The 8632-nt window shown below is 35.9% G+C and overlaps 1 protein-coding gene across 1 annotated transcript in view; it reads left to right on the forward strand.

The window, feature by feature from the left end:
• Window positions 1–7130, forward strand: part of LOC104521157 (golgin subfamily B member 1-like) — a 37004-nt gene extending 29874 nt beyond the window's left edge. The window contains exons 22-28 of the mRNA XM_029083771.1: window positions 153–312; window positions 2305–2454; window positions 3444–3611; window positions 4549–4646; window positions 5001–5135; window positions 6039–6153; window positions 6972–7130. Of these exons, the coding sequence (XP_028939604.1) occupies window positions 153–312; window positions 2305–2454; window positions 3444–3611; window positions 4549–4646; window positions 5001–5135; window positions 6039–6153; window positions 6972–7130 (985 nt within the window). The remainder of the gene's footprint in view (window positions 1–152; window positions 313–2304; window positions 2455–3443; window positions 3612–4548; window positions 4647–5000; window positions 5136–6038; window positions 6154–6971) is intronic.
• Window positions 7131–8632: the final 1502 nt, after the last annotated feature.

Raw genomic sequence — 8632 nt, forward strand, 5'->3', positions numbered from 1 at the left:
GAGATGTTGCATATTTGGCCCAACTGCACAATGAAAATCAAATTCATTTCACATTTGAGTGTTATTTGAGATTCAAGAGTACACTTCAGTGCTGTTCACACCTTGTATCATTTATAACAAATGAATAATCTAGTCTGATCTTTCATGTTCAGAATGGAAAAAAACCTCCTCCTCTCCGAGTCCCAGGCACTGCAGAATCAATGCCAAATCACAGTTGCTGAGAAAGACCGCCAGATTGCAGAACTCCAGAAGATGCAACAAGACATGATTGTTAAGAAATCAGTCTCTGCTGGCAGCAGTTACCCAGTCAAGGTAAATAAATGAAATGTAGCAGGAGGCACGAATCTACTTTCATCACTTTATTGTATTAAATTTGTAGCCTGTTTCCCAGATGAGAACTGTGCAGCGTATGCTAGTGACATATGGAAGGCTGATGAGTGCATTACCTGTACGTCAGTGTTGCTTGGGGTCAAATCAGCAAGTTACAACTCTTCCAAGCAAATAAGTTATAATTATTAAAACCACTTTTAGATACAGTCTGATTTATTGATCAGCTTCTTTTAAACAAAGAAAAATAATGAGTTTCTCATATGTTGATAAAATAACAGAGAAAACTCGCTCATGTGGTGTATTTTAATGGTTAAAATCATTATTACATTGAGATACAAAAAGAAGTTTCAGAGGATGGAGGTGGAAAGTATGATGTAGAAAAACATCCAGGAAGAAAATTCAGAAAAGATTGAGATTGTTTAGAATGAGAAAGAAATAAATGAGAGGGGGAAAAAACCCTGACCTAATGGTACTGTGGGCTGTGAGTGAAATGAGAATCTACACTGTGGCTTCTTGTAAACCCACAGTAGGGGACATTCAGTCACAGATACAACACTAGTAAAAGGATGTGCTCTTTCAGGTAATGTGAATGTTTTTTCAGGTATGTTGTAGCTACAACCTATTTTCAGGGACACGATTTTTAAGAAGATCAAAAAAACTTGGTAGTTTACACTGACAGTAGTTTTCAGAATTTGTATACTTGATGCTGACAAATTTTAAAGATCTAATAAAGTTCATTCATCGGAGCCTAAATCAGTCTCTTAATTACTGGAGATGAGAATAGCACCTAATTGGGGGGAGAAGGGAGAGATGTGCCTAATGGAAGTGTTCTTGCCCTTCCCCTGAAGCAGCTGGAGTTGACTTCTGCCAGGAACAAAATACTAGATTTAGAAAGGCAGCAGCTGAGACCCAGTCTGGCAGTTGCTGTCTACTCTTGTAGACTATCATTAAAGGTTCAAGGAAAGTGTTATTTTAGAATAATAGTCTTATTTGCCTTTGCTGTGCCAAAGGAAGTAAACCATATTCCTTTTAATTTCATTAAAAACAACGTTTTAGTTGCTCAAGTTTGTGTCTCACATGCTGTTCATTTTCTGTGATTAAAATCAGAAATAAAAACTATTGAACAGTAATGTCTGCTGAATTATGGACTAATTTATGTGGTAGAAGTCTTTATTTCATGATTGTATAAGGAAATATATTCCATAAAACATAAAGAGATGGCACACTGTCCTCCCTTATTGGAGATTAACATAAAAATGTTGACCTGCCAGAGATAAAGAAGGCCAAAGTTGTAAATCAGTGATAAAATTGGGCTGTATTTTTTTAAAATACTTTTTCAGCTTCAAATTCATATTAACAAAATATCTGTTCTTTTGCAAGTCAGGAATACCATCCATTATTAGTTTGAAAATAATTTTTGAAAAGTGATTCCATAAAACATAAAGAGATGGCACGCTGTCCTCCCTTATTGGAGATTATCTCTGGCAGGCCAACATTTTGATGTTAAAGAAGGCCAAAGTTGTAAATCGGTGATAAAATTGGGCTGTATTTTTTTTAAAATGCTTTTTCAGCTTCAAATTCATATTTACAAAATAGCTGTTCTTTTGGAAGTCAGGAATACCATTCATTATTAGTTTGAAAATAATTTTTGAAAAGTGTTTTCGTCACCTGGCTTTTAATATTTTTTTTTCCTTTTTTTTTGTGTGTGCTTCACACTATTTGCAAATTAAAAATTAAATTAGGTTGCCTTTTCATGTTTTTTTTTTTAATTGAAGTATTTAGGTTGAAAACACTAAATAGAAGACTTTTTTAATGTATAAAGTCTCTTGTAAGTGTGGTATTAGCTTATGAGAAGGGAATGATCTTGTGAAGAGGAAATTATTATGTACTTCATATGTATATTTAGTGTTGGAGTTGTATATTATTTAGTACATTCCTGTACCATTTACCCTGAATGTGCTAATACTTTTCAAGGGTTTAGAAACTGCCTCCCTCGCTGGAAGTGCAGACATGCTGGAGGACAAACACATCTTAGCCGAGAAGAATCAGCTTCAAAATGAACTGCAGCGCTGTCTTCAGGAGATACACCAGAAGGATCTGCATTTTCAGCAGGTTAATTCAAAGGTAACTTAGAACAACAGCTGTGACCCCAAATGGCTCATGTGAATTTGAGCTGCTACCAACACAAAAATATTGCTAAATTAGCAATGTCTTGTGTCGTTGAAATTAGACTGCTTTAAAACTTAGATTCTTCAAAACAACCCTGTTGGCTCAGACTAGAAATGGCAAGCTAAATGTCAGTCTTATCTTTCTTTCCTGACTTGTTATTTGGCTGAGGGAGGTTTATTTGAATCTGCATTCTGAAGAGATTCATGGGGCACTGCTGAACTTGTACTCAAAGCAAAATATTTTTGGTTACAGACAGAAACAGGTGTCTCAGTTGTGTGTTCGTGTTCAGTGTTGTTTGCAAAAGTTTGTAAATATTCTTGGAAGTTCCCTTAATGTTTATCTCTGTGTGTGGCCTGGTATTCAAAGCAAATTAGGTTTATGTTACCTTACATCTGTCATTGTGTCTGTTTTCACTCCTTCACCCAGACATTTTATAAACTTAGTTTTCACCAAACTTTGAAAGAGGTGTGGAAATCTCAAGCTCCTACAAGTGCAGATGAATGTTTGGGGAATGGGTGGAAACCCCAGTTATGCTCTGGTTTTTGAAAAGATGAAAACACTGCTGAGTGTTCCTGGACTGTCTGGTGAACAAGTTCATATTAATCAGGCTTATTTGGCTTTAGGCATTGTCCTGAAATAACAACTCTGTCTTTTGCCAGGTGGTGATATCATAACAAACATGGGGAAGAAGGCATTGGGGTGCAAAACCCTGAGTTTCTGGTTTGGACAAATTGATGATAGGGGAAATCAATACTCTAGTTTCATTATTTCTGCTGCTCGTAAGACAACTAATTAAATCTTAGCAAACTGTGACCTTGTCAAAAATTTAATGCAGTTTTGAAACTAGTACTCAGTTGTTTTCAACAGCAGGTCTCAAAGCTGTAGTAACTTCCTGGAGGAGATAATTCCTAATTTTTATTTATTTAAATGTTAATTTTTTTCAGGTTGTGCAGTCAGCAGAGGAGAATGCTGTCTTGTCTGCCCAGTTGAAGACCCTTTCGCAGACTCTACGGGATAATCAGCTTCGTTACACTGACTTGCAGAATCGTTATTTACGACTGGAGAGGGAATATCAGACAATGCAAGTGACATCTTTCCAAGGCACTGTTCAGGTAAACAAATATATGGAAATGGTTTTAGTTCTGTTTTTCTTCTGTGCTTATGCTTTTCTGGTTTTTTGTGCTAAAAATGAAGTGCTTTTTGTTGTACTGATTCAGTACTTTTGTGAGCTCATGATGCACTGAAGAGAATTGTCTTTATTGTTGTAGGACTGCTTTTATTTGATTTTTCATTTAAGGAAGCTGTTAATACATGCATTTTTAGTTTTGAAGTATCATCTTTTTGGAACTGGTCTACAGCTGGCAGAGATAATTGGATGATCACTAATCATTGGATCAGTTTAGTGATAATTTCACAGCGGTCATGAACCATTTTGCAAGGTGTTTGAGGAATATTGAGATCTATATCACCAGTTGAGCATTTCAGTACCGTTTGCCAACCCCTCATGCACATCTGTAAGCCTGTTCCTTTGTGATCTCTTCTTTAAAAAAAAACCTTCCTGTACCACCTTGGTTATTCAGTAACCATCGATTAATACCCTGAAATATCATATGAATACATGTATGAGACAACCCTTACTCTCCCATAAACAGAAATTAAGCACAAACAAGGAGAACTGTAAACTGAAAAAGGAATTAATAGCTGCATTGCTTATGAAACTGTGATCCGTGCTATGTTACTATGGATGTGTTAGATGCATTTCTTGCACTTCAGACGTTGTTTGGAGGTTGCAGTGTACATGGATCCCTCAAGTCCTGCAGCACACACAGGCATTATTCTTCATCTACTTTCTGTTAGCAGACACATTTGGAAAATCACAGCTCTGGAAATTAAAAGATTAAATGACACAAAGAGTGATTTGTTCCACTGCTCTCTGGTGCTTATGGCTTCTTTAATTGAAATAATGACTTTTAGCAACTAGAAAAATGGTGACTGGCTTTTTTTTTTCTTTTCTTTTATTTTTTTTTTTTCCCTTTTAATATTTTCTAGGATGAAACTAGAGCAGAAGTTCCCCCTGGAGCACCACAGGAAAGATCTGCAGTTATTGTTGAAATAGACAATATGGAGCTAAACGAACTCAGGAAAAGGTCAGGACTGAGAGCATGTATTAGCAGTATTGTTTTCCTGGCAGTTGTGTTGTGTGTGTGAAAGTAATGCTTTTCTATCCCTCTAAGGCATTTTGGGGGAGAAGGGAAAAAAGGTGGTTTTCCAGTAGATTAAATGAATCATAGTCATATGTTTTAATTTTTATTATCTGGTAATATTTGTGGTTTGTTTTTGTAAAGATACATTCTTATTGGTGACTATTTCAATATCTAATCTAAAGCATCTCATTATAATTAAGTCTTTATTACAAAAAATAACATTTCTTAATAAAAAAGAACAAGAAATCCATTCTTTAAGTGTGTAAAACATAGATTTCTGATTTTATTTTGTCGTAGGCTTGCAGAGACTGAGCAACAATATGATTCAGTGCAGCAGGCTCTCTCCCAGCTGACAGAAACACTGTTGGAAGAGAAGAGGAGGAGGGAAGCTGCAGAAGAAGCTCTTGGACTCTCCGAGGAGCAAAGCAACAGGTAAAATACTCCTGTCTGTAAAACATGGGGATTTTTTTCTTTTGAAATAAAAGTGTCTGTAAAACATATTTCTTTTTCTTTTCTCATGCTTTTGAAGTGTGTGACAGTTAGATTGCTGCATTAAACCTTATGTGGGTATGAAATAACTTGCACCTTTGGAGAGTCAAAACCACCTTTCACTTCTGCTTCCCCTTGGACAAATGCAATGTGAGGTTTTCATTTACACTCTGCCTGGAGTAAATGCAAAGTGTACTACAGAACTGGAAAATGGAGTGTCATATTTTTTGTTTGCCTTTTGTTTTTAGTGAGATTAGTGATAGGTTTTCCCGTGGATGATAGATTTCTGAGCAAAGAATAGAACAAACAAATAATTGAACTTGTTTGTGGTCCATGTTCCCTAAAGCAATGAAAATGCGTGTGTAACTGTGTTAAAAAGCTAAATCTAACTCTGTGGATCAAGAAAATGTTACAGGCTTTGGGATTTATTTCCTTATTTAATTTATTTCTTCAGATGTTGGTTGGAGTCAATAGTCAGTGGTATTTCTTTTTTTTCAAGTTAGAAAAAAAATCTCACATATTTCTGGCTACTGTTTACATTTAAAATATCATTATCCATCTTTCTACATAAAGTGTCCATCACTACTGACATCTGGAAATCACTGTTCTGTCAGCTAGTGATGATGGGAGCTATTCTCAATAAATGAAACACCTTGAGAGTAGATTGTAAATAGAGATTGAAAAAAACCTGGCAACATAAACTAAGCCTTCTTGCTTTTGCTTTATTACTGGGGGACCTTCCCCCAGTAATGGAAATTACACAGAATAATGTTTCTTATGTAAGTTTGGTATTTTAAAAGAGCAGATAATTCAGTACTCCATGATCTCCCTTTGATTTTTCTCTAGGTTTGAAGTAAGCAGTTACAGGTCTGTACCTAATGAATACACTGTTCAGATGGAAGCTGAGGAGGAGAGGGAAGCCTTAATCATCAATCCCAGCGAGCACGTTGTTGTGCGAAAGGTCAGTAAGTGAAAACCCCTGAACTATCAGCTACTTGAGTGACGTGCATGTTGTGTACTGCTAGTTGCAGACTGGATTAAAGATGGCATGGCTCATTATCTCCTTCATCCAACTCCTTTTTATTTCCTGTCTTCCCTTTGGTATATCTTTCTTTCAACTGTCATTCACTCTTGGAGCGTGGATTTGCCTTCTGAGTGACTGGGAGTCACTGATTTTGGGTTGTCCTCTTTATATGTAAAGAGTGGCATGAAGCAGCTACTTGTCTTATCTGCCTTGTCTCTGAAAAGCTGACTGTGAAGTAGAATAAAATATCTTTTATTGTGTTAGGTATCATGGGATGGGTGGGCCATAGAGGCATCCATTCAAAGTAGCAAGCTGCTAGTGAAACTACATTTTCCTGAAAAATTGTCCTTAATTTCTCTCTGTTTGGGCTGTGAATGGCGAGTCAAATACAGGCAGGTGTGTAAACCACGCCATAGAGCACATTACATATGTCCAAATTGAAATATGAATAATCATATTTATCTTCCATGTGGCCATTAAATAAAATGTACATGTATATAACTAAGCATTTTCATCTCTGGTATGTATGTGTCATTACATAGTACACAATTATCTTGTACCTATTCCTCTCCCCTTTTATTAATGCTGTTTTCTTTGCTCTTTAAATAATTTTATGCTTACAGCCTGTGCTGTGGCAACCATTGCTGCATCAGAGACAAAAGATTTATTAGTGCCTCAGAAATCTGAGGTACAGTGGAGCTTCTTCTCATCTGTATTGATGATTACTTATTTGATGTTCTTTGTTTCTTAACCAGATGAAAGGAGGAGCCCTTTCCTTCAGGAGATGGCTTCGAGGGAGAAGTCTTTACTGTTCTAAGCTGCTGACCTCCAGAGCAAAAGCCCGCTATTTATTCCTCACATACTTAGTTACACTACATCTTGTTGTTTTACTGTGCCTCACTGGTGTTCTCTGAATACACTGCATTTTCTGGGTGAATTATTTCTCTGTAGGTAACGGTGTGCCAATTGGAGATAATAGACTTTTCACATGCTGCTGTTAAGCTATGCACTGGACACAGTTGTATATATTCTTGTTACACTGTATGAATCTTAGGCTTCTTAAAAGACATATGTGTATATCACAGTTGCTCCAAAGTTGACTTGAATTGCTCTTCAACAGTGGAATATTATATTTGCTAAGGAGAAAATATTCCCCTCTGTTTGCCCTATAAAGAAACTGCTGCATACAAGTTATTTAATATTGTTTGTGAGTACATAATGATTGATTCCTACTGAATGGGTTGTAAATGATATCTTTTCTATATAAATTTTATTTTAAGAGTTAAACTATAAAATTGAAAAGAATATTCAGCTATTACTGTTTATTGACTTCTTGATTATCACAAGAAGTTTTATAGAGTGCAATAAAGGAAGAACTACTGGATAATTTTTTTTTTTTCTCTGAAAATAAAAGATTTAAGAAAGTTGTTCTTTGACCATACAGTTTGTAATGTCTCTGACAAGGTGCACAGATATGTATGTGGTGATGAGGTAAGCCGATGATTAAAGATTCAGAGTTGAAATGACATGAAGAAATGTCTTATATTCCTTTACTGTTGTTTATGAGTGTGATTTCTGTAGCTTTTCTCATGGTTTTTTTCATTTGGGTGGTTGGTGATTTGGGTTTTGATTTTTTAAAATTATTTGTTTAATTTTTATTTATTTATTTTTTAACTCACTTGCACTTCTTGTCTCGGTGGGTCTAGTCACTGCATATCTTTGGGGCAAAATGTTACTCAGCTGCTCAACACGTATTTTACATATTTGGGCTTCAAAATCTAAATGAATAAAGGGCACATTTTCAACTAAGAGGCTGTGAGAAGCAGAGGATTTGCATTCAGTTTCTGTAGACACGTGTTATGTGCTGCATATTAATCATCCATGTTTTGTTACAATGTTCTCTGAAAGTGCACAGCTATTTTTCTGATTCAAAAAACAGTTTATTTGTAAAGACTGCGGCCACTGGAAGCTGGAAGGTTGTTTTTACACCTGTATTGTTTGTTGGTGTTTTTCTCTCTGCGTTGCCACTCACATCTGTATAAAATGGAGATACAATCACAACAAACTGAGTCTAAAGGACATAAAGTCACAAAAAGGAGTAGCCATTTGATTTCCTGTTTGCTAGACTAAAATCCTAAAAATCTGATGACTATGGAAATGGGAGGATTTCATCAGTTTTACTGATGGGCAGATAAAAGGTTGACTTTGAATAGATGTTAGTGAAGTGAATCATCTGCTTAAGGTCCAGGATTCTTGCATGTGAGTTCTGCTGTGTGGTTGTGTGACAGGTAAAAAAGAGGGTAAAAAAGAGGGATTGGTTGGCATTTATGTTTACAGGGTTAACTTTTACTAAATTGTGTCTGATATTCTACATCCCTTGGGTTTGTCGTGTGGAATAGGAAAAGATTCTTGCATG

Source organism: Antrostomus carolinensis, unplaced genomic scaffold (genome assembly GCF_000700745.2).
Source record: "Antrostomus carolinensis isolate BGI_N321 unplaced genomic scaffold, ASM70074v2 scaffold12912, whole genome shotgun sequence".
Taxonomy (NCBI): Eukaryota; Metazoa; Chordata; class Aves; order Caprimulgiformes; family Caprimulgidae; genus Antrostomus; species Antrostomus carolinensis.